The 26560-nt window shown below is 47.2% G+C and overlaps 1 protein-coding gene across 1 annotated transcript in view; it reads left to right on the top strand.

Annotated features, from left to right (window-relative positions):
* LOC137635644 (E3 ubiquitin-protein ligase CHIP-like) overlaps window positions 1–26560 on the top strand; it is a 112516-nt gene that overhangs the window by 22010 nt on the left and 63946 nt on the right. The window contains exons 2-3 of the mRNA XM_068368110.1: window positions 16194–16392; window positions 22187–22314. Coding sequence (XP_068224211.1) covers window positions 16194–16392; window positions 22187–22314 — 327 coding nt within the window. The remainder of the gene's footprint in view (window positions 1–16193; window positions 16393–22186; window positions 22315–26560) is intronic.

Below are 26560 nucleotides of genomic sequence, written 5' to 3'. Positions count from 1 at the left end.
TTGCCAGGTGTGAAGGGCGTGGTGATTCCTCCGGGGGTCAGGGACGTCAGTGGGTGGTAAGTTAGGTGTGGCCCGCTCTGACTGTCAAGAGGCCGGATGCCCCTGGGCCCAGTAAAGGTAACAGCAAAGGAAATTTCAAGAGTAAGTGTGTTTCCCTTGTTCCTGGTGGGTTCCCAATCACCCCCAGTGCCATTACGCCTCACTCCTTGCCCTGTGTCTGTCACCACGACCCTTTTTCAAGGGGTGTCAGGGGTCTGTTCCGCCTCCTTCAGTGTCAGTGGCTGTGCCTCCATCCCCTTTCATTGAGGACTCGTAGAGACTTGTGAGTGTGCATTCCCCTTCTGTGACAGTGCACCCCAGTGTAGTTTCTTGGACATTTGATGTCAGCTCCTCCCTCCATCGTTGATTGAATGGCAAAGGAGAGGACGGTACCATTCGACATTGTATAAAAGGGGGTGCATCCTTTAGTAGCCGAAGAATGTGGGTCAGTAGGCTTTGGTCCCCATGTGTCCGAGCATGGGGCTGTGGTCATCCCTCTTTCCCTACTCATGGCTCCAGATGTGCTTCGCCCAATGCCAGTGGATCACGTATCAGGAGATGTCCAGGGGATGGGGAATAGTTTCTCCGTAGTATGCTGCCTCACCCTCGCCTGTGGTTGACGATGAGGGTGCTCAGGGTCAGGATGTCTCGGGGACTCTAGACTCAAGTCTGAAGCCTGCAGAGGTTAGCTACCCTGAGTCAGAGAGTTTGTTTGTGAAGGTCCTTGCTTTCATTCATTAGTGTAATGACCTGGGTGAAGTGGCTCTGGCTTCACTTTCTGGGAAAACTTCAGTACGGTAATTGATCGGCATTTTGGTGTCCTTAAAGATTGGACCCCTCATTGTAGTTCCCCTAGTTGGATCTTGTTGACTTGGTTTTGGAATGGGTACCCTATGATCAGATCTGTCGATCTTAGAATTCTTTCAGTTCCAGAAGGTCAAAGAAGATCTTACCTTCCCCACTCTCTAGGCAAAGGTTCTATACTCTGGAGAACACTGCATCTGCAACTCTGCAGGTAGACCAGTCAGTTTGTGCTGTGACAGAGCATGGGCCGGCTCCTGCTAGAGAGACTCAACATGGAAGGTACGTCCTTCTCGGCCTCTGAGTCAGTAGGTATGGGGTCTTAGGCCTTGGCTTCGTCCTCTCCATACTGTGTCCTGGCTTGACCTGGGGTCGGTTGCAGTGCCGTACTTTGCCAAGGCAATGAGGTTAATAACCCCCGAAGCTTTGGAGAAGCATAAGAGCCTCGTTCTCTCTGGAGGAAAGGCAGTCACCTTCCTGGCTCACCAAACAACTAACCTGTGAGCTAACTTGGTCTTGAAGAGGCGGAATGCTGTTGTCTCTTGCTTCTCAAAATAAGTTAGACTTTTGGTGTCATCGGCGTTGAGGAACTCGTCGATGTGTTGTCATGTCTTTCCTGCCGAAGAGTTGTGTGCAGGCTGTGGTGGAGTTGAGGAAGACTACTTTGCAGGACTCCTTAATCCACCTTCGTGTTTAGCCAAGCCTGCAGGTTCGGGATTGAAGTAGGGCCCTGTACCCCCCTCCAAGACCCTCTTCTGCAACTTTTGTGACCTCGCCTTTTAAAAAGCTCGGACGTGTTCTGCCTTTTTGACCACCTCGGCATGCTCCTTTCAAGAATAGTGGAGGTGGGAAGAGGGGAAGGAGAAGAAGACGCTGAGATTTGGTGTCCCTCTCTCCCACGAGGCTGAGTCTTGAGTAGTGAGTGTCTTTCGGGGACAGTGTAGTGGTTACCTGGATGCGGCCTGGTATGTCACATACACTACAGTATATATTAGGATGCCAATCCTAATCCACTACCATACTTTCAAATAGATGGCCTTAGACTGTTCAATGCTGTAAGAACACGATATGGGCACCACTCCTTGTTTTGCTTATAGGCAAGGGGACCCTAGAAGCACAAAACCTTCAGGTGAGATATATTTACAGTAATTTAAACAAAGGTGAGATACATGACCATTATTGTTCTATTTTACAGTTGAATAATGGTTCACATTATTAAACAAGGTGATCAGAGCAAATTATGTTTTCAGCGTGTGCTGAATTGCCGTTGAATCGTTTAAACACGCAGTTGAGCGACAGGTGGTAGCAAGGGTGAGGAGCCCTACCCCCTTACTTACCTATCAAAGTCTCTTCACTTATGTTTTCAGCCCTCAGACCTAGATCGGTTGGTTTGCAGGTTATGGTGGCATGTGGGGTTCCTCCCATATTCACTGCTTCTCGTAAGAGGTTAGAGGCCCAAGGCTTCTCCGTTTATGCTACCGCTGGAGGCAAGTGTGACCTAAGGAAGGCTTTGGCCTCCTTAGGCCTTTTAGGTAAGCTCCTGAGTGCCAGTATCTTCCTTTGTGATACCATTGGTGAAAGGCATGGTCAGTGTGTCCCCTGTGATGTCTGCAGTGGTTCTCCTTCCCTGGGCCTGAATGGATGTGTTTTCCCGGTGCAAGGGGCATTCCCCGAGTATCTCCCCTGGCCCGATCACCCTGCTCCCTCCTTCTGTGCTTCTCCCCAACTCTTCTACAGCGGGGACCTGGGCTTTCGCTTCCCTTTACGTGTGACTATCCCTTCCTGTAAAAGTGTTCCCCAGTATTGTGGTTCCTGTTAGAGTAACTCTGTAGTCCTTCCATTTCTTTTGTGGGTTTCTCAGATTTTGTTTCCTCCGCTTGCAGAGCTTGAGGGGAGGGTTTGAAGGAGGAAGAAATGTGCGCGTTCTTCTTCCTCCTCTTGAATTGTTTTCCTCATCGTCCTCTGACTTGTTTTCCTCATCGTCCTTTGACTTGTTTTCCTCATCGTCCTCTGACTTGTTTTCCTCATCGTCCTCTTTGGTTTTCAATTCTGTTGACGACTTAGATGAAGTTGAGGGAGACCTGTCAACCGTAGTCGTAGGAAAAGGCTTCTTAATGATACCACCTCTCTTAAGAGGCACCCGAGCGGCTCCCAACCTTGTGGGGAGGGAGCCACAGTTTCTGTTCCCCTGAACCGGTGCACGGGGCTGGAACCGTAACTCTGCATCACAGCCTTGAGTCTCTGTTTCACTGTGGCCAAGCTTGGGCCCCTGGTTTCCCCAGTAGCCAAGCAGGAGTGATGTTACAGCTTCATGTTTAGGCCCTGCATTCTCCCCCTCCTCCTGGTACCGTTAAGCGTACTGTACAGAAGTGTATTTACTGTTACTGTGTGCAGTTTAGGAGTTTATTAAGTACAGTACAGTTAGTGGACTAAAAACAATGTAGTGTTTTATTCAGTGAGTTAGTTGCTTGCGCTGGTAAAATTACCATGTTCTGTTATTGGTATTGTATATGTTACTTCTCCAGTTAGCACTACTTTTGCAATGGATTGCAGTTCTTCTCATCGTCATTCATTAAGGGAGCTCTTCATGGTGACTTCGATAAAAGGCTGTCACTCAGCCTTTAATCAGTTCAGAGACTGAAGAACTCAAATCCTTCCCCTTAGGAGGATCAACTTAGTCTTGGGAGTAGCTATGAACGATTTTCCCTCTCTAGGAACTAGAGCCCCTTTTGGAATGCTTCTTGAGTTCTCAGGTCTCTCAAGCAAAGTGGGTATATTTCTTGACATTGCAGATGTTGTCACTTGTTATTCTCAAATGGAGGAAGCTTTTCCCCTCCCTTGATCCGGAGGTCATGTCCAAGACTCAGACTCTAGTCCGGCAGAATTCTAAATTCAAGTCTTTCTCCACCTTTCTTCTCTGTTTTGTGAAGATACAACAATGCTACATAGAAAACTTGGTTCTCCAGTTTTCTTGAGCCAAAGGTTAAAGAAGATGATGTCCAAGAACATTATTTGTCACTCGTGCACCTGATTTATTAGTTCACTGAGAGGATGGAAAGGCCATCCTGTTATGAAATGCACAAAGTCATGTATATTAGGTCTAACCTATCCTCGCAGTCACAAACACACACTAGCATGAGATCCCCTCGGTCTCGCTCCCCACGTACCAAGGATCGTAGAGGAAACTTAGGAAACTGTTACGATATCCTCATGATGCCATCGACAAAAGCCAATAAAGACTGTCCTACCCAACAGTGCTCTTCTCCCTCGCAGTCACAAACACATTAGCATGAGATCCCCTCTGTCTTGGTCATCACGTACCAAGGATCTTCGAGGAAACTTAGGAAACTGTTACGATATCTTCATGATGCCATCGGCAAAAGCCTATAAAGACTGTCCTACTCAACAATGCTCTTCTCCCTCTTAAGAAGTCTCAGTTCCATGGTGACGAGACTCCTTCGGAGAAGACATCCAGCCTTCAGACCCCTTGGTTCAGGACGGTAAAGGCAATGGAGAAGACTCCTTGTTCTTCCAGATGGAGGAGAGAAGTCTTTTCACCAGAAACCTCAGGGTTGGAAGCAACACAGCCCAGGAAATCATCTAAGAGGGAACGTTTCACTCCTTGTGTTTCCTCCCCAGGTTGAGATTGGCCTTTCTCTGACATGATCTTAGCGTAAGGACACTAGGTCCAAATGCAAGCCTCCTCCTGAGAAGGACAAAACCAGAAAATGTTTGGCTCCCGAAGGGTCACCTTCTGAGGAGGAAGATTGATTGTTTTCAGTGTCTGCAGATAGGAGCTCTATCAGGGATAAAAGTCATGCTTCTGCTGCTAGGTCTAAAGGCTACCATCCCGGTTCATTGTTAGCCCTTGTTTGTTCTTATGGGAAGGTGGTAGAGATTCCTTCTTACTGCGTAGAACCCTCTTCCAGGAGGAAGAATTCTCGAGACCCATCAGACTCTTCCACTCCACTCCAGATCAGGGTCCTATCGTTTGCTGAGACAGACAACCATGAGATGGAGTAGACCTTCCTTAAAAGCTTGGCATTGATTCTAGAGCTCCATGAGCTCGGTGAGGCATCATCCGAACCTATACAGGAATGTCTTATATCTATAGACCTATGCTATGGTGTTCTGCAAGGTTCCCACCGAAACTTGAGCTATATCAACCTAGGTTAGCAAGAGCAGCCCTAAACAAGGTAGGCTTCTGGATTGTGGGATTAAGGAATTGTCTCTGGTCTACCCAGACTGGTAAGGTTCCCAGCTCTATCTAAGCAGTGGAGATTTTACATCCGGGAAGATGTTCCACCTACCCCTTTGCCAGTCAATGACGCGATAGAGGAGGTGATAAAAGGATGGTCAGTAGAGAGGCTGAAATATGAGGGAACCTCCTTTTCAGCCTCCGAATCTACAGCGATGGAATTGGCATCCATGGCAAGCCTTCAGGGTATATCTATCTGATAATTGGTTAGGGGTGGTAGCTTACTTCGCTGTGTCCCACTTTCCTTCAGACAATCTAAGGAAGAAGTTCACTGCTCCTATTATCTCCGGAGCTAAGGCAGTCAACCTCTTAGTGAGCTAGTCAGTCAACCAGTGGGACAACGGGGCTCTCAAATGCAGAGATGTGGTGGCAGGTTGCTTCTCCAACCCTGTGGGATGGAAAGCTACCCTTGCACTGCTCTACTCGTTGGTGCTGGATGTGGCATCTCTGTTCCTGCATCAAGATGTTAACCCTTTTACCCCCGGGGTATTTGGAAATTTCCAATCCTTAACCCCCAAGGGATTATTTTTTTCCCAGGACATTTTGCAGTATATTTTTTTTTAAATTGCTCTAACAGCCTTAATTTTGGTCATAGAGAGGTCAGGTTGGTCTCATTCTCTTGGAAAATGCCTGAATTTTCTCAAAAAATTATCAAAAAATATAAAAAACAAATTTTTATAGCATTTTTTTGCAAGGACGTACCGGTACATCCATGGGGGTAAAGGGATGGCTTTTGTGAAACGTACCAGTACGTCCTTTGGGGGTAAAAGGGTTAAGGAAACTGTCAAAAAATAGAGGAAGATGAGCCATGACTCCCTCATTCAGCATTTTGTGAGATATAGGAGCAAAGGCCCCTCTAATTGCTTGAAGTCTGGAGCTTCTCCTTCTGCCCCAAGACTGGCTACAAAGAAGCAATCGACCGCACTGAAATCCAATCCTACTCCTGCCCCTTATTCTTTCTTAAATGGTAGGGAGAATCCTCTCCCCTTTCAAGGCTTTAGCTGAGTCAAGAAGGGAGGTATTGGGAAGAAAGGAGGAAGGGGACACTGAGAAGGGGATTCCCTCTCTCCTGTTTCTGTGAGTAGGGAATGCCTTTTGAGCCCTTGGGCAACACGGAGCAGAAGAAGAGTGGTACCATACAAGATGCTGTACCCCATTCATCAACTCTCTTCCTCCACTCGGAGTTCCAATGACTTTTCAGGCATACTTTCTGGGATTGCTGAAGTCTCTGGCACTATCAAAGAAGGTTTTGGCAATATTGGTCAAGTATGCTCTTTAAGTTGCTTGAAACAGGTTTTCTGGCTTCTATAGTTGACTGTTTCTGGTAGAGAAGTAGACAGGAGGGAGACCAGTGATCAACCTCTCTCCGTTGAACAAGTTTTTTTCAGCAAACCCCCGTTCAAGATAGAGACAGCCAGCACAGTTTGGGTTGCCATTAGGAGAGGGGACTTTCTACTCTTTATCAATCTGAAGGATGCATATTTCCAGATACCTGTCCATCGATCAAGCAGGAAGTACCTCCACTTCCTCCTCAACAGAGTGGTGTATCAGTTCAAAGTCCTGTGATTCGGACTATCAACTTCTCTGCAGGTGTTCATGCAAGTGTTCACGCTAGTCTCAGTTTGGTACCATTTGAATGGGATTAGTCTTCTTTGGTATCTTGATGATGGGCTGATCCTATCGTCTTCAAGAAGACAGTTGCTCCAGGGTCGAGACAGACTCTTAGCCTTTTGTTATGATCTGGGGATTGTGGTCAATTGGAAGAAGTCGGAGTACCTGGTGATGCTGATAGATACGACAGCAGTAAAAGTCTTTCTGACAGATGATTGTATCAACAGACTTAGGGAAGTGGCGTGACCCTTTCTTTCAGTTCAACGTTTACCAGTTCGTTGATAGCAATGTCTTCTATGACACCAGTAGTCGTAGGAGAAACTCTTTCCCAACGTGTGCCTCCACCAGAGATCAATACAGTAGTATTGGAAGTATCACTGGTCAGCCATCTCCGATCCTCCCCACTCCTTGGTTACAGTGGACACAGTGGTGATAGAACATTTCAAGTAGTGGCTGAACGACAAAAACTCTCACTAGGGACTCTTCTCTCAACTCTTCTCCTCTGGAGTTACTGCTGTTCATAGATGCATCAAAGGAGGGGTGGGGTGCACTGCTGAGGGACGGCTTTGCCTCGGGACTGGTAGCCACAAAACAGTTGGTGTAGCAAGCCTAGCTCCCTCACAGGACAAGAAGCATCGTGTTTGGATAGCGATTTTGGTGTAAATTTAGCATAGGAGGTAATGATATCTTGCAATTTATCATTTCTTCCTTCCCTCTCTGGGGGTACAGCAGTTGCGCAGGTACAGTTTGTTGCTGAACTGAATGCTAGATGCAGGTAAGCTACTTTATTCACTGGAGTGACTATTCTTTACAATTGGTAATTTATTGAAGTAATTTCCTCATCCTCTGAGCAAGGTAGATAATGGACCTGTTTTACATGCATTCATTAATCATATAATATCTACACTGGGCAAATATCCTATGGAAATAGATTCTTCTTTCATTTACCTATTGGTAATGGCTTACCCCAACTCTGTTTGCATCCTTATGCACAATGTTAAGGGATTGACAGGAATCATAACTTTTGTTTATCTTAGGACCAAAGTTTATTGAATTTTCCTGGGTCGGTTAACCAAGCCAGGTATAGTCATAAGAGATTTGTCCCTCTTGAGGGTAAGTCTCCTATTAAAGCACGATGATCTGTATTATGTGTAGGAACAAATAGAATTTTTTAAGGTAAATTTAATTTGTTCCGTAACCGAAATACAAACCACGCTATTTACAAAGGGTATTACTTTTAGCGTAGCTGAAATGGCGAGCCATTAGAATTTAACGAGGGTGTATTACCCCCGCGCTAGTTAGCGGGGGGGGGGGGGGGGTAGGGGAGTGGTAGCTAGCTACCCCTCCTCCCCCTCACACACACGTGAATACTCACTTTCACTTTAACTTTTGGCTCGGACTGTGACAGACGTCTCTGTCTTGGTCCTCGCTTGGCAGCCATTGTCTGTTTTGTCTTTACTTAATCGCTTACTTTTCATTTACTCAATATATATGTAAACATGTTTTCATGTTTGTATATATATTTGAGTATAGAAATAAGTAAGTTTCCTTTTCAGATGTGTGTGTGTAGTGTACGATATCTACGTGGAGGCCTCGGCAGTTAGGCCACCACGGCGTATTTTATGGGTGGCGATCGAGTTTGACTTATGTCTTTCTCTCTCTCTCTCTCTCTTGAGGTCGTTCACCCTTTTACTACGTGTTACTACGCCCTTGTAGCCTAGCTTCCTTTCCGTGTGGGGGGTTGCTACGCCGTACGTTTGTATCAATTAGTTATGAATCTAATTGTAGTTGTTTTTTGTTTAGAACGATTCCTTTCGGGGTTTTCGTTCTTTCTTTAGTGTTCATTCATTTTTAAATTACATAATTACATAGTTACATAATTATAATTGTTATAATTCTGTTTTGGTTACAGCTCTCCTTCCGCGAGTGTAAGTGGTTGTGAGGGCACGTGCCTGTTGTGTAATTCTTGTTCCTTTTCCTCGGGATTCCTCTTCGGAGCCTTCCCGGGGGAATGAATGTGTACTAATATTATTTGTTTTATTTATTTACAGTTACCGATATAGTTCGTTTCTGTAATATAGCAACAGTGTGAGCTGTCTGGTGGAGTCCTGGGGATTCGGCTGTTGCTGCCTCCCCCCTTGTATTTTCGTCAGGGGCGTCTCTCCTTCTACTGGTAGTACTCCCGTGTCGACGGACAGCTCTCCAGTTCATTTTAGAACAGTCAGGAGGCTTGCCTCCTTGGGCGGATAACTTTCCTTCCGAGGGAAGTTTTTCCTGTCCAGGCTTGAGTTTTTCTCCTTTTGGGGGGTTCTTCTCTTGCCTTTTTTTCGTGCGACTATGCTCTTGGTGCTGAGCGGTCGCACCTGCAGTTTCGCTCAAGGGGCTGGGCAACTGCAGGAGCTCCTCTTCGGAGGATTGCTCCTTTTAGGTCACTGGCTGACCAGTCTCTTCTACGAAGTGTTTCTCTTTCGTTCGCGAGAGAGTACACTCATAGAGACTCCTCTTCGGAGGTTTCTTCTGTTGCTGTTGCTATTGGCCTCCCTCGCCGTAAGGCCCACCGTCCGCCTCGTCGTAAGGGCCTCTCATCTCCCTATAAGGGTGCTTGAGGCGCCTTTTTGGATCTCCGTTTGCAGCCTACAACTCCTTTTTTTCGATCTTCCGCCTTGGTGCAGATGGACAGCAGTCTGATCTCGTCTTCCGACGGGCAACGGTCTTCCCGACGGACAACGGTCTGCCCGACGGACAGCGGTCTTCCGACGGACATCAGTCTCCCGGCGGACAACGATCCCTTCGGGGCAAAGGGTTGCCCCCACGGGGGTTCTTCCCTTGCGTGTCAGGGTTTCCCTGCGCGCCCTTCTGCTCATCAGCGCTCTCCTGTTCGTCAGCGCTTTAAAGATGATCTTCCCTGCGGATCCTGTTGGTTCCTGTTACGTGCCCTGTGCGCCCACGTTCGCCCTCGCGATCTAGAACTTCGGTTCAGGTCGGGGTCAAGGACTCTTCTTCTTTGCGCAGGCTTCCACGCGTAGCCTTCTGCTCGTCAGCGATCATCAGCTCGTCAGCGATCATCAGCTCGTCAGCGATCATCAGCTCGCCAGCGATCATCAGCTCATCAGCGATCATCAGCCCGCCAGCGATCTCCGGATCGCCCACGTGTGTTACAGCCGGCGCGCCAACGTTCTCCAACACTTCTGAAGGAACATGGTTCGCCAGCTACTAGCTCACCTGCGCATGCTGATCACCATCGCGCGACCCTCAACTACGGATGCTGATCGCCATCGCACAACCCTCAAACTGCGGATGCTGATCGCCATCGCGCGACCCTCAAACTGCGGATGCTGATCGCCATCACGCGACCCTCAAACTGCGGATGCTGATCGCCATCGCGTGACCCTCAAACTGCGGATGCTGATCGCCATCGCGCGACCCTCAACTGCGGATGCTGATCACCATCGCGCTACCCTCAACTGCGGATGCTGATCGCCATCGCGCGACCCTCACCTGCGGATGCTGATCGCCATCGCGCGACCCTCAACTGCGGATGCTGATCGCCATCGCGCGACCCTCAACTGCGGATGCTGATCGCCATCGCACGACCCTCAACTGCGGATGCTGATCGCCATCGCACGACCCTCAACTGCGGATGCTGATCGCCATCGCGCGACCGCACACCTGCGGATGCTGATCACCATCGCTCAACCCTGCGCATGCTGATCACCATCGCGCGACCCTCAACTGCGTATGCTGTTCGCCATCACGCGATCGCCCACCTGCAGAGGCTGTTCGCCATCGCGCGACCACCAACCTGCGCATGCTGATCGCCATCGCGAGACCCTGGCATGCTGACCACCATCGCGAGACCCTGGCATGCTGACCACCATCGCGCGACCCTGGCATGCTGACCACCATCGCGCGACCCTGCGCATGCTGATCACTGCTCGCGATCGCTCACCTTCACACGATCGCTCACCTGCGCATACTGCTCGACCATCGCGTCGGCATATCACAACACCATCACCAACCTGTGAGTTAGCGCTCACCACCGATCGCTTGTTGATCCATATCGCCAGCAGTCCTCCTCGCCCACGCGGCAGCGCGTTCCCTCGCCATCGCGCTAACGCTTGCGTTCGCCGCCTCGGACTCGCTCTCATCCACCTGCCCACCCTCACGACCGCTCGCCTGCGCGCCCGCGCGACCGCTCGCCTGCGCGCCCGCGCGCCCGCGCGACCGCTCGCCTGCGCGCCAGCGCGACCGCTCGCCCGCGCGACCGCTCGCCCGCGCGCCCGCGCAACCGCGCGACCGCTCGCCCGTACGACCGCACGACCACTCGCCCGTGCAACCGCACGGCCACGCTCATGCTCTCCAATGTTCGCCCACGCGTGAACCAACGGTTTTTTTCCATCGCGCAGACGGATGATGTTCCGTCGCGCGAACCTACAGTGTTTCTTCGCACAAATGTCGGCTTATTTTCTTGCAGTATCCATTGCTCGTCTATGGGTTATCGCCCGCCGACCACCAGGAATTCCCGTCGCGCGAGCTCCAGGGCAATTGCGACCATGATTCCCAATGGGGTTTTCGCAGCATGACCAGCCTGGCGAGTTCTTCTGGAGCGTATTTCCAGAACACTGTCTCACCCCGTAAACACAGAGCATGGCACTTGCAGAATAGGAGAAACTTAAGAGAGATCTGAACAACACTCCTCTATTCCTGAACCTGGGTTAGCCCTTCCCCGTCATTCCCTGGAAGGATTTTTGGCGGGGGGGGGGCTTTCCGTTCGAGATTTCTCCATCGGACAAGGGGTGACTGCTTACCTCTTCCTCTGGGAGTTTACCAGGTTCTTTCCCTCCTCGGTTACGGCCCGAGGTTTGGTTCAAGGAAGCTACAGGAAGATCAAGGGTACTTTCCTCCTCTCGAGCTCAGGCACCTTGGCCTTTCGTCGTTAGTATCTAACTTGCGGACAAGCTCGATGTTGTACCATCTGGACGCGCTGACTGAGGGCTTCCTTCGGGTGTCTCATCTGTGGAGGTCGACGACCTCAGACACCCTTCCATCCTTGAGAAGAGTTTGTTTGTGCCCAAGGACAGAGACTTAGACAGCTGCTGTGCGGAGTAAATCGACTTCCGGTTTCACTCCTCCAAGGCGCTTTCTTCCAGACTCTGCAGGGCTCCAGCGCCTTTTCTTTCAACCACGTCGGCCTAAGTTATCGGCTACGACAACTGGGACAAGGTGTCCAATTGCAGTTTTCTCCTGTCAGGAACAGATGGCACGGGAGACTCCCCCGGGGGGGCATAGTCCTAAAAGGAGTTCACAAACTCTAGGATTGCAGGTTTTTCGCTGGGAGGATGCTTAAGGTTACTCATCCGAATGACAGCTTCCCGATGCCCATTCCCGCATATTCTCTGTGAGTAGCCAAGGATATCGCGCCTGCCGTCTCTGTCAGCGAATTCAGTGTCTCTGAACCTCTATGCCATAGCGTCAGCAGAATTGCCCGGTTGGGCAGAATGATCCATACCTTAGGCGAAGGTCTTCCTTAGGATCATCGACGGCTTCACCCCCGGCCCCCTCAGTCGATCCTTTCTTGTAAGGAAGGATCTGAGAGGGGATGTCCATAGTCGACCTCTCAGCCCAGATCAAGTTTGTCGAACAAACTTCGGCCAGCAGAATCGATCAGACTGGTAACGAGGCGACAGGACTCCTTAAAATCCCTGGATCGGAAGGACGGGTACTTTCAGTTTCCATTCCATCCATCTTCCAGGGTGCTCGTCGAATTCAGCCTAGTCTGCAAGTATTCCTGCTTATGATGCAGTGTGGCTATCCCGCCGTGGCATAGCAGGTTTGTTTCCCCAGAGAACTCTCCCTGCCTTCCTCTTGGCCGCTCAGGGGCAGGCTTCCGCTCCCTCTGCTGTTTGGAGGGCTGGTCAACTCCTGTAGGCTCGGGTTTCGACCTTCTTCAGCGCCGGGACAAGCTTCCGGATGCTTACCAGGAGTGTGGGCTCATGGTATTTTGCTTGGAGCCTTCTCTTCCTCTGCCTCAACATCTGGAGTATCTGGCCATGATATTGAGTCAACCGCCTTACCACATTGGAAACCCCGCTTCTCGTCCATCCAGCGAGGTTAAGCAACGTCGGTACTTGGATGGGTGACCACCTGGGGACGCCAGATTCTGTTACCACACCCTCCGAGCCTTCCTTTCGGTTGACTGTGGCAAGACTGAGGAGAGTCGCAGTACCTGTTCTCAGTCAAGCAGAGCTTTCAGCCCTACCTTGGAACGTTTCCTAGTTCTTCTTTCCTCATTGACCCGTCTATAGTCCGAACGGTCGCCTCAGGATAAGTTCCATGTGGGGCGATCCAAGTTCCGGTGGCTTCAGGCATGTTTAACCGGACTCCCTGGCCCTATGGGACCAGCGGAACTATTAGACCTGCAATGGGTGTTGACCTATGGAGCCTCTTGATGGTAGTGGATATTCTCGTCCTTTCCCCACATTCTTGATGCGGTTTTCGGACTCGTCAAAGGAAAGGGGGGGGGGGGGGGCGCATGTTCCGGTCCAGGCCTATGGTCAAGACCTGAAGGATACCTCTCCATCATTCAGGCAGGCTTAGGGACCTTAGTCTGGCCCCTCTTCAGATCCTACAGCTACTGCCGAGTGTCCCCGTTGCGCGTCGACTTCATTCTAACCAGCAGGGAACGCATTTTCACACCTTCACATCTTGCAGTAGAGATACCGGGATGATTGAGATTCTCTCAATACCACCATCGGCTCTCTCATTCCAGGCAGGGGAATGTTTCTCTCAGACTATCCGAGCAGAGCCTCATAGAGAGAGTGTACCTAGGGGTCTTTGACCTTGGGTAACCAGCAAGTGCTGGTCTGGGGGACCTGATCGCGACAGCTTGGAACCTCAAGCTTCCGCTAGTCTTCCCCCCAGTCTCAGTCCCCGAGACACTGGCAAGATGCATTCCGGTGATGGTGGGACAACTTCGACGCCTGCGTCTTCCCTCCTTTTTGTCTGCGGACAATGGGCCTCAACAAGACCAGGTTGTCTGTCAACCTTTCAATGGGAGAGCTCCACTGGGACTACTCGCAGAACGGTTTCTGGACCCTCTGCTTCCCCTGACGGAACTCCCGGGAGAGCTTCTCCCACGGCGCAGACTACTCAAGCAACCACACTGCGACATCTCTCCCGAACCGGGACGTCGCTTCGGCTTCATGCCTGGAGACACTACGCTTCCTCCTCTAGAAGAGACAACCCGCTACAGTCGCGGTACGGAGGTCGCGTCATCTGCGATAGTCATCCACAGGGGTCTCCCAGGCAAAGTGAAGAGTCTAAGGTGGTTGGTGCCGTGGGAGATATACCCCTTCCCTTGAGGCCTCTTCTCCAGCAATAACAGTCTTATTGCCTTTCGGCGGGAGGAAACTCCTTTCCGCTCTCGGCAATGAAGCCTGTCGCTCAGCCTTTCCCTGACCTTCAGGCTTAAAGGGATAACTTTCCTGCCCGCTGGATCTATCCTCGCTCAAGCGAAGCTACGATCGTCCCTGCCCTAGTCGGAGGAAGACCTCCAACTTGGAGCATGGCTCGGACTTTTAGTCCTTTAAGAGATCTTCTCAAGACCCCTTTTACGACAGGCCTCGGATTGTATTCCGCCTTGGGTCTTCTGCTCACTCTGGCCACGGCCAGTGTGTAAGCAATCTTCTTGGTCTCTTACTACTCCCCCCTTTCTAAGGAAGAGGGGAAGGCAACATTCAGGCTCGCTCCTGAGTTGTTGGCTAGACTCAGAATCTGAGGGTCCCGACCCTTCGGTCCGATTCATTCAAGATTTCGAGTCTCCATTCTGTGTCTGATGTCCCAAGACCTTCTCTTTCTTGCCAGTAAGGAATCGAGAGGTTAGCGCTGGGAACAGCTGCAGTTTGTCCTCAGTTGCAGCCGATTTGGGAACACAAGGAGGACATGGGGGGAGAGTCACCAGTATACCTCTTCAGCCCGGACTCAAGGACATTCATCTCGTCCTGTCTTCAGACCCTCCCCCGTCACGTCGCCCTACAGCACGATGTTGGATACATCGCAACGTCCCTTGTCTTCAAGTAATACTACTCTGTGACGCAGGTGCTACAAGCTGGAGTCTGGAAGCGTCTGATGACCTTCGCAGCCCGCTTCCTGCAGGGCGTGACCCACAGGAGTCTCGATACGTTTTCTATCGCTCTGTGGTGGCTACACAACAGCTGGTCTAACCTCAGGCTCCCTTTTGGACAGGTAGCAGAAGGTTGAGGGCATTGTTATCAGGTTTTAGTCTGCATGAACGAAAGAAGTATGTCTGGCCCTTACTTCTTTCTTCATCATCCCCTCTACGGGGAAGCAGCATCCTGGTCTCTGCATAGCTGACCTCGAACCTCTGCAGGTAAACCATGCTTCCTTGTGTTCCGAGTATCGAGTCAATACTGTCGCGTCCCCCATACCCTGACGAGGTGGTATTGGGAACGTCCTAACCCAGAGTTCCTTCTGGAACTCCAGGTCAACTGCCTAGGACGAGTCACACTTCTTCCTTCACACACAAGCTTACGTAGGCCACATGGTTCCTTGCGGAGCAAGGAACTTGTGAGGTGCAGGGACTCCTTTTCTCGAGTGCGATTCACTCGGATTCTGAGTCCCCGGGTAAAGCCAAAGCCAGTATGGCTGGGGACTTTCCACCCTTCCTAAGGGATAAGTCACCCTTTGTAAATAGCGTGGTTTGTATTTCGGTTACGGAACAAATGACAAATTCGAAGATAATTTGTATTTTTCCTAACCATACAAACCTTAGCTATTTACACATATTTGCCCGCCAGCCCTGTCCCCCAAGACAAGTCCTACCTCTAAGTGAAAGTGAGTATTCACGTGTGTGTGAGGGGGAGGAGGGGTAGCTAGCTACCACTCCCCTACCCCCCCCCCGCTAACTAGCGCGGGGGTAATACACCCTCGTTAAATTCTAATGGCTCGCCATTTCAGCTACGCTAAAAGTAATACCCTTTGTAAATAGCTAAGGTTTGTATGGTTAGGAAAAATACAAATTATCTTCGAATTTGTCATTTTTCCTTATACAACCCTGAGATTTTTAAATTGCAAGCACGTACACCTTGTTGAAAGTCAAATGGCTGTTTCAGCTTTGCCGATATTATACTCCTATCAAAGGTCAAAGATTTGTATACTTAGGAAAAATACAAAGTACTTTAAAATTTGTGATGTCAGAAATGTAAAGAGAGGGTTAAATCAAATATTAGAAAACTTTTATGTACAAATTCTTGACAACTGGTAAGGATCTCCCTTTCACAAACCTAGAGCATTGCAACACAATTTTATGAATATTTGGCAAAAATAAGAGACAACATTGAAGCAGGAATAAAAATGGATACAAAGTTTGTAATAGGATGTACGGTACTATTTGACATTTCTTGATTTATGGCCTCATCATCCTTTTAGATGCATGAAAGTTCTAATTTTAATTTTTTTTTTTCAGTCAAAAAAACCATCTGTTGCTGTCTATTACACTAATCGAGCACTGTGTAACTTAAAGTTAAAACGATGGGACTTAGTCTGTTTAGACTGCCGTACAGCTCTTGAGATTGATGCAACACTGGTTAAAGCACATTTCTTTCTTGGTCAAGCCCTCCTTGAAACGGACAATTTTGATGAGAGTATCACACACCTTCAGAGAGGTAGGATTATTATATTAGCATGGATTTCAGGGATGTAGATTAAATTTGCATTTAAGCTGAATAGGATCGATTGATTTGCTATTAACAATTTTAATGTCATTTATGTTAGTTTTTACTACATGAATAAAAACCCTTATGTAATGATATGATTTCATCTTGGTTGGAACTCTGCTGTTAAAATTTATTATGAGGTGTCAGTAGTTACTATTGGGTGGCAAAGAATCCAGGCCAGTCCACCAAGAAATAAGAAGGATGAAGACAAAGGGATGAGAATATACTCAAAGGAACTCTCTAAAAATGCCCTCCTCTGGAGATGCTTCTGTTTGCTGATGCAGGGAAGGAGGTATGGGGTGTACAACAGAGGAATAATATCACCTCAGGGTGTTGATATGTGAAGGAGATGCTTGCATATTAACATGTTGGAAATTAAAGTAGTTATTCTGACACTTGAGTCATTACAAAGCCGCTGATAGATCACTTTGAGGTGCTTATGAGCATCAGAACACCGTAATGGCCTACATCAACAAGCAAGGAGGTACTTCTTCACACCACCTCGGCAAGTTGGCCAGCAGGCACACTCCTGGGCACTAGACACAGTAATGGAGCTGTTGGTGTATTGATTAGCTCTTTAGCAGTTATGGAAGGAATGTTATCGCCTCATAATCCTCTATGCTTTTGTCTTGAATACCAACAATGACATTTCATGAACTGTTACCTCAACTATGACTTAGTAACAACTATTACTTGCAGCATCTACATTTCTCAGGAGACTGAAACACTGTAACCAAATACAGCACCAGGGTGTAACTGCACTAATACAGAATCACAATAAGGCAAAAGCTTTTAGTTTGCCACAATTTTGTCTTCACTAATTACTTTGGATTTCACTAATTAATTTATTGGATCTTTACTAATACTATATTCATATTTCTTCAGCATTAAAAAAAACGTTTTTAAACATAAGACTTACCTGGTAGTTATATACTGTATATAGCTTACGTCCCTGACGTCACGGCAGAAAATTCAAAACTCGCGCCAATCGCCGATTGGATAGCCAGGTGTACCACCTGTGCGCCCCTAGCGAGGTACCTTGAAACCATTCCATGAATCCTCATATCTTCCCTGCCGCCGCTAGCGTCAACATTGTTGGATATTCTCCTTGCTGATATTGTTGCTGCTTCTTTGGTGATGTACAATAATTTGGTTTTGACTCTCGCTTGTTTGGATTTGCTATTGGATACTCTTGATTTATGTTTGGATTTTGATATTTTGACCCTTGCTTGTTGATCTCTCTTACAAATTTTTCAAACCACCCCCGTTAAGTTTTAGTGTGTGTGTGTGAGTAGGTATAAGACCCATTTGGCTAAGGCCTCAATTGATCCACATTCGCTCTGCGTTAAATGCAGAGGTAAGGTATGTGAGTTTGATAATAGGTGTGACGAATGCGCTCTATTATCTGAGCATGAGTGGCTAGAGTTTGATCACTATACGCGTAAATTAGAAAGAGATAAGTTGAGACGTAGTTCTTCGCGCTCTTCCAGAGACTTTTCCTCTTCCCATGTCACCAAACCTATTCCTTCCCCTGTAGTGGTAGTTTCTGATCCCACTACGGTTCCTGCTAATGAGCCTACGCTTAAAGATATGATGTTGGCTATTCAAGCGTTGGGCGCGAAGGTTGAATCTATCGCTGCGGACAGGACGCAATTAATGTCCGACGTGAAACGGCTAAAAAGTGACAGTGCTAGAAGTGCAGTGAACGTGTTTAGTGCAGTGGAGGGTGCGCCTGCTTGGCCTTGTCGTTCTCCTAGTCTTAGACCTCTTCCAAGCTCACCCAACCCCTGGGAGAAGGAATGTCGAACGACGAAAGGAAACGAGAGGCTTTAACTCCCGAGCATACGTCCCCTCGAGCGTTCCTGTTGACGTTTCCCAGGACGTTCACCCTCACCATAGGAAAGGTGAGGTTAAGGTGTTTTCTTCATCCTCGGATGACGCGGTTCCTAAAAGAGGCTGGCGTCAAACGTCCAGACCTCTTAAGAGGAAATTGGATAATGTCAACCAGCGTCCTGCCAGGACACCACAAGTTTCTGGTTGTAGCCATTGGAGCAGTCCAGAGCGTTTTCCTTCCGCTGAAGAGAGCTCGCCTGCCAAACGTCCTGCTAGGATGTTGGAGTCTGTAAAGAATCGTCCGGTTGTTGGGCAGTTGTCTGAACAGGGCATGACCTCGGTTCATGCTCCTCCTCCACCATCAGATTGGTTATCGCCCTCAAAACGCTCTGAGCGTTCTGTGAGCGGCGTGGAGAGCGAACCTGTGATTGACGTAGCGTCACCTGTATCGCAAGTTGACCCGAATCTTAATATGCTGCAAGAGATGCAGCAAAGACTTTCATCATTTATGCAAAGCTACCAAGCTACAGACAGTAAAAGGGTAGCTTGTCTGGATCCTGGGCATCAGGAAGCTTCCTTTCTGGATGCCAAGCGGTGCAAGGCGGTGAATCGTGAGACATTTGAAGACGAACGTTTGGACGTTTCCCCTGTTAAATGTCCTAAAACTGTTCCTTATAAGGAAAGTGGGAATAATCTTGAACCCGAACGCAGCCAGTCGTGACAGTGAGTGTCAAGTGGCCAGACGCGTCAAGCGTTCAACAGCGCGAAGCGCCGAGCATCCTGGTAAACGTGACGTTAAACGTCCTACAGGGCGTGTTCTTGAACGTCCAACGACATATGACGTTGAACGTCCAGCCATTCCTGAAGTCGAGCGTCCTTCAAAGCGAGGTGCCGAACGTCCTAATAAAAGGGATGGTGAACGTCCTACAGAATGTGCTGCAACGTCGAGCGGCGAGCAGCCAGGCCGGACGTCGAGCGTCAAGCGATACGCGGCGGCGAGCGCCAAGCAGGATGCGATGTCGAGCGTGATACTGAACGCAGAGGTTCCTTACATGAAAGTCAAGAAAGGACTTTTGACTTTCAGGATGCGAGCTTAGGACTTCAGGATGATCTTAATCTAATCAAGAGGCGAGATCAAGAACTCTTTAGCTCTGATCGCGTGGATCGCGAGCGTTTCACAGAGCGTCAAGGGTTTTTGTGAGAGGAAAAAGTTGATGATCACCTTTCTCCTGTCGAACTTTTTGAAGAGTTATCAGAATGATAAGACTCCAAGTCGTTTCCTCCGTCAGTGGACTTGAAGAAACTCATGAAAGTCTTCAACGATGAGTTCCCAGAGTCTTTTTGTTCCTGTTGCTCCACATTCACCTCCATCTGAATTCACGCTTGGGAAAACGGCAAAGAAGTCTCTGTTTACCAGAATGGTTCTGTCCCGATCGTCAAAAAGGGCTCTTAAGATGATGGGGGACTGGATGGAGTCCAAAAAGGATCAAGGGAAAGCAGCCTTCGCGTTCCCTCCAACTAGATTAGCATCTAGATCCAGTATATGGTATGATACGGGAGAAGTTCTCGGGTTGGGAGTTCCTGCCTCTGCCCAGGGAGATTTCTCAAGTCTAGTAGACGCTCCCCGTCGATCGGCCATGAGGGAGACCAAGATTCTCTGGTCTACTTCAGAGTTAGACCATCTGCTCAAAGGCGTCTTTAGAGCCTTCGAGGTTTTTAATTTCCTTGATTGGACTCTGGGAGCCTTGGGCAAGAAGGTTGCTGCGCTTAAGGAAGGTGACTCTTCTAGTTTAATCCATATCATGTCCTGTATGGATAAGTCATTACGAGACGAATCGAATGAGTTGGCAGCGATTTTCACAGCAGACATACTTAAGAAGAGAGCCCAGATGTGTTCGTTTCTGTCTCTGGGGGTTACTCCCTTTCAGAAGTCGGAATTGCTTTATGCTCCGCTGTCTTCCTCTCTGTGTCCGCAAGATCTAATTAGAGAGATTTCTTCAGCAATGACTCAGAAAGCCACCCAAGATCTAGTATCAAAGATGGCAAGAGAGGTCTTACCATCTTTCTTCTCTAGCCGCAAGCCTAAAGATGAGACACCTTTCCCGAAGTTTTCTCAGCTCTTTCGAGGAAAGACTTCCAGCAGGAGTAGCTCTAGGCCCGATGGAAGGAGAGCAAAGAGGAGATGTATTAGGACAGGGCGAAGCAGAGTCTGACTGCTTTCGCCTTCAGGCAGTAGGAGCCAGACTACACAACTTCTGGCAGGCGAGGGAGATGAGGGGAGCAGACCTTTGGTCAGTTCAACTTCTAAAGGAGGGTTACAAGATCCCTTTTATAGGGAAACCTCCTTTGGTTTTAACCCCAGTAGATTTCTCTCCCAGGTACAGAGAGGAGTCAAAAAGGCAAGCTTTACAACTTCAAGTGTCTCTCTTGTTGGAGAAGGGCCATAGAGAGGGTGCAGGACTTGCAGTCACCAGGTTTTTACAACCGCCTTTTCCTGGTTCCCAAGAACTTGGGGGGAGGGCATCCAGTCCTGGACGTAAGTGTTCTCAACACTTTTGTCCAAAAGACGAAGTTCTCAATGGAGACTTTGAAGTCAGTTCTTGCAGCAGTAAGAAAGGGCGACTGAATGGTCTCAACTATGATGCTAATTGCCACTGTAAAATCCTGCTCGCCTATTGGTCAGCATCTATCCCATCTTGCATCTATGTATCACAGTTCTTCGACCTTTTCCTTTCGGCAGTGCTATTGTTCAGATTGAATTCCTGTTAGCGATTTCATTTTCATGCTATTAGTTACTGTACTGTATCGTGTTGTGTTATTCAACTCGTACATTATTAGCCATGGGTCCCAAGAATATTGTTGATGTTCAGGGAAAGAAGAATAGGAGGCTTTCTATGGAGATGAAGCTGGAGATAATCAAGAAGTATGCGGCTGGCATGCAGTCGAGTGTGATTGCTAAGGAATATGGATGAAATCCGTTGAATACAGGCACCATCCTTGAGCAGAAGGAAGCCATGAAAGTAGGCAGAAACAAGCTTCCTTGGATAGTTATTTTTTAAAAGAAGCCATTAATAGGCCAAAAGGAAGCTCAATGTGACAAAAATAACAAAAGTGGAAGTGATGAAACAATTGAATGAAATTTAGAAAGAACAAAATGTAAAGAAAAAATGAAAAAATTAGAGAAAAGCAAAAAACAAATTTAGTTTCAAGTTTTTCGTATAGTTAAGTGTTAATGTTTCGTAAAGTTAAGTGTTCATGTTTTCTGCCGCTTGTACTCCTCCTCTGCCGCCACTTTTGCTTTTAGACATCACCTCACTCGAAAAGTAAGGTTCCACATTTTCGTTATTTTCCATTTATTATTGCATTATGTTCTAATGATTATTTCATTTACAGGTATTAACGGTCAGGTTAAATATTGAATGATTCAAATGTACAGTATTTGGTTATATTTCATTGTGGGTTAGTACAGTGATACCTTTATTATAAAATTTAACGTGTTTTTGTGGGGCTTGGAATGAATTAGGTGTTTTACATGTAAAACGTGACTCATCATACGAAAAAATCACGATACGAAACCCACTCTGGAACGAGAGGTATTACTGTACAGAATTTTTTATTTTTCCTAACTATACAAACCTGAGTTCTTTAAGTTTCACTTCCCCTTCAACCACCCCGTGTCAGTGTCATTTCAGTGTGCTGGTGAGGGGCCGGAGCATCCCCACTAGTAACTATTGACTCCTCATTATAAATTTTAGTAGTCAAGTTCTAGCTAAGCTGAAATCATACTCCTATTAAATGAGTTAGGTTTGTATATACAGTAGTTGAAAAAATTCAAATTACTTTTCATATTTGTGATTTATACTATCATTCTCCTTTTTCTCATTGTAATAACCAATAATTTATAATTCAGCTCAAGATCTTGCAAAAGAACAAAAAGTTAACTATGGAGACGACATCGCCTGTATGATACGCGTAGCACGGAAAAGAAGATTCAATGTGGCTGAGGAAAAACGGATTGCCCAAGAAATTGAATTGCAGGTAAGTGCTTCAGTTGTTGGTTGATTGTGTATGATCTTGCTGTAAATGGACAACAACTTATACACTACTTAGTATCTTGACATGATTGACATTGATGTAGCAGCAAGAGGAAAATATATAGCTACTGTATCATTTGTTGGTTTAAAGCATATGTAGGACAGGGAGGAATAAGAAAATTATAGTACTGTATTAGAAATAAAAAATTTTTACTTCATATTTCATGAAAATTAAAACTACAGTATAGATTCACGTGAACATAGAACATAATCTTTTGAGCCAGTACAGTAAGTCCTTGGGTTACAAGAGTTATGACTTGTAACGTTTTTTTAAGGTTCCATTCTATATTTAGGTCCTCTGTTTGTTTGTTTTTTGTCCTAGTTATGTTTTCATGTTATAAAATTAGTTTTTATGCCCTTGATATGATTTAACTACGGCAATAGCATAGGTGAGTGACTTTAGTCCAGTACTTTATTTACTTCAGTTCTGACGTGCATCAAAAGTTACAACTCATTGTAGGAACAGATCTCCATTGTAACCCAAGGATGTAGTGTACTTGAAAGTCAGTTTTAAATATTTAACTTAGCCGGTGAATATATAGCTGCAACTCTGTTGCTCGACAGACAAAAAAACTGTACAAAAAACTCGCCAGCGATCGCTATACAGGTTGCGGGTGTGCCCATCAGCGCCAACTGTCGGCCAGATACCATACTCCATGTAAACAAAGACTCAATTTTCTCTCTGTCGACGTGTCGACAAGACGTACTTTTACTCGCTGTAGAACCTGGAGTTTTCTCAACATATTTGGTGAAGTACTTCATTTTGGTTTGAGCTTTCGCAGTGCAGGTGTTTTATCTTCATCTTAAATCTTGAACTCGTTTTGGATAGATTTAATTTTTGGTGACAAAGAGAGTATGGACTTTCTTTGACTTTTAAATGGCCGACCCTTCCCTTAGACGGAAGTGTGTTTAGGCTTTTAGTAATTATCTTATCACGTTATAAATTAATTAGATTTTCCTCTATATATTTTATATTTCACCGCCTTTATTAGGCCTCTTCGATTAACTTTCCATTTATAATAAACATAAAAATAAATTTTAATGTTTTGTTTATATGCGACCTTTCCTGAGAGTAGGCGGTCCTAACTTGGAAACCGAAGTTAAACAACGTTGAGCCCTTTCAATCGTAAATAGCTTTTAAAGAGCTAATGATTTAAAACTTTTTAAATGAAATATTTTATGAAAGAATTTCTTTGAATAGTCTTCGTACTGTTTTCAAAGATGAACTAACGTTTAGTTTATTTATGCTACGCAGTTTGCGCTCTATCGTTACGATAGAGAGAGAGAGTATCACGGTTTCACTTTGCAGAAAGAGTAAATCGATTCTGACGTTTTGTTCATTCTTCTTTCAAAGCTTAAATGTTTTAAATTCTATTTTAAAAGAACTTTTTAATTGAAAAACCTTTCAGTTTTTTCCTTTGGTCAAATAACATGTTTTTTTGACGAAACGTAATTGGGCTCTTCTCTTAGGTGCGAAATCAAGAGAGAAAGAGAGAGAGAGATAGAGACGGAGGGAGAGAGAGGAGAGAAAACGTTCCGTTCAAGCGGGTAACGTTGTTCTCGAGTTACTCTCGTCCCTAGTCTCTGTACGGGGAGAAAGGATAAAACGTTTTTAGTTTTATTCTCGTCCCCAGGCAATGTACGGTGAGAGATTGAAAACGTAGTTTTGAATGAACTAGTGTTTATTCTCTTCCCCAATCACTGAATTTTTTTTATCTTAAAAGATGTTTACTGTTTTTTTGCTGGTATTAATGTGCTTGCATTATACGACTGATTTTGCATTTACTACCTTTTGATGAGGGTAGAATTGCGTGCTTCAGGTAGAAATCAGTAAAAGTTTCGATTTCAGTGAAATAAGTGCAAAACAGAAAATCGTAGTGATAAAGTGATATTGCGCAAAGTGTTACAGTGTTGCGTCCGAGGGTTCGTCTGTTCGTGCCTGTCGTTCACCTAGTCCGGGACCTTTTGCAAGCTCCCAAGCCCAGGGGAGAAGTAATGTCGTACGACTTATGGGTTCGAGAGGCCTTGATCAGCGAACAGACGTTTCCCTCTATGGTATCAGGTGTATCTTACCAAGATCTCCCCTACCATAAGGCGAGAGAGACAATTTTCTCCTCGTCATCCGAAGGCTTTTCGCATAAGAAACCTGATACAAGGTTTCAAGGCCCTTAAGCGAAAGTCAGTCCTTTCAGGACAGGTCCAGCGTCCTGGTTGCAGCCATTAGGACAGCTCTGACCCTATGCAGTCATCGGAAAACTGCTTGCCGCCTAACAAAAGCGTAACACAGACTCCGAGAGTCTTTTTTGTTGGCATAGTGTTGCGGTCACAGACGTTACCCTCGTCTCTTACCGCAACCATTTCCGTTGATCCTAAATGGGTTGTACGGCAAGACATGCAGAATATGCTTGCCTCCCTTATGGAAGACTATTCTGCCGATTAGTCCGTTGAGCCTAGCCGTTTATCTCATCGAGATCCTGGCTTTCAGCCAACCTAACGTTCCTTTGTGCATCCTGTTGACGTTGGCGTAGCTAAGTCACGTCAGTCAGGTTGTTTAGAACCACACTCGATGCGGTCTCGTGTGGATTTTCAGCCACATTTGGACGTTAGGCCACTTGCTGATGCTCCTGTTGACGTTCAGGACTTTCGCTAACAATCGGAGTTGACTTGTTTTGACGGTGTGCGTCAACCTCCGCATTCTAGAGTTGTTTTGACTGCTCATTCTAGGCAGTCAAAGCAGTCTCGAGTGGACGCTGTGCGTCCTCACGCACCTGTTGTTGTTGACAATTCACAGACTGTCAAGCAGTGACATGACGTTGCGTCCTGGTCTCTCGCACCTGTTGTTGTTGACAGTTCACAGACTGTCAAGCAGTTACATGACGTTGCGTCCTGGTCCGCTACTAATGCACCAGTGCGTGTGGACTCTGCTTGTAAAGCATTGCCACCACGGTAGGTCTCTCCCTTGCTTGAGACTCAGCTATTATCGGACAAGGTTCCTTTAGATGAGGAAGTTGCTGTTCCCCCTCCTACTGATATTCCCTTGAGGACTCTGTCAGACGGAGAGGAGCCTAAAGCTGCTTACCCCTCTATGGACTTTAATTAAATCATGCTGATTTTTAAGGATCTTTGTCCGGATCTTTTTGTAACTGCTGCTCCTCGTTCGCCTAAACGTCAGAGCTTACACTAGGCCTAGCTACTTCGAAGCCGTTGTTTATAAGCTAGTGCTCTCTCGCTCTCCTAGAGAGCTTTACGTTTGCTAGGCGACTGGTTTATCACCAGGAGGAGTTTGGGGGATACAGCCTTTGCTTTCCCTTCTTTTAAACTGGCTTATAGAGCGAGAGTCTGATATGACACGAGAGAAGTTCTCGGCTTGGGAGTTCCTGCCTCTGCCCAGATAGACTTCTCAAATCTCGTAGACTCTCCCTGGCGCCTGGCCAGGAGACGCTCCAAGATTTTACAGGTCAACTTCACAGCTGTTTTCGAGCCTTTGAAGTTTTGCTGTTCAATTATGTCATGCATAAACAAGGCTTTCAGGGATGGAAAGCGGTACCGCCTCAGTCGCTAACCCCGTCTGTTGCCGCACCTGCTCCCGTAGACCCTAAATGGGCTTTGCTGCAAGACGTGCAGTCCAAGCTTGCGTCCTTGATGGAGGACTTTAATGCGGAGAAGGTTGCTGCTGAACCTTCTGGCCAACAACCTTCCAAGCGGTCGGTTGTGCGTCCTGTTGACGCTGAGGTAACCTTCTCGCGTCTACCAGTTGAGGTGGTTCCTCCACCGATGCGACCCAGTGTGGGTTGCCAGCCGCACGTTGACGTTAAGCGACGCTCGGAGGTGGTTGTTGACGTTCAGGACGTTCAACAACCATCAGAGGTGACTTGTTTTGACGCGGTGCGTCAACCTCCGCAACCCGGTATGGTGTTGACTGCACAACCCAGACGGTCTAGACAGTCTCGGGTGGACGCTGTGCGTCCTCGCGCACCCATGGTTGTTGACAGTTCACAGACTGTGCAGCAGTTCCATGACGTTGCGTCCGACTCCGTCACGCATGCACCAGTGCGACCGGACTCAGCGAGCCAGACGTTGCCCACTCCGTTGCCGTTTCCTCATCAGTTTTCGGATGAGGAACTATCTGATAAGGACGTTGCTGAACAACAAGACTCAATACCATCTGGCTTTTCACTGGAAAAAGGACA

The sequence above is a fragment of the Palaemon carinicauda genome, unplaced genomic scaffold (genome assembly GCF_036898095.1).
Source record: "Palaemon carinicauda isolate YSFRI2023 unplaced genomic scaffold, ASM3689809v2 scaffold153, whole genome shotgun sequence".
In the NCBI taxonomy this organism is placed as follows: domain Eukaryota; kingdom Metazoa; phylum Arthropoda; class Malacostraca; order Decapoda; family Palaemonidae; genus Palaemon; species Palaemon carinicauda.
Note: the sequence above shows the minus strand (reverse complement) of the source record. Positions and strands in the feature narration are given on the sequence as shown.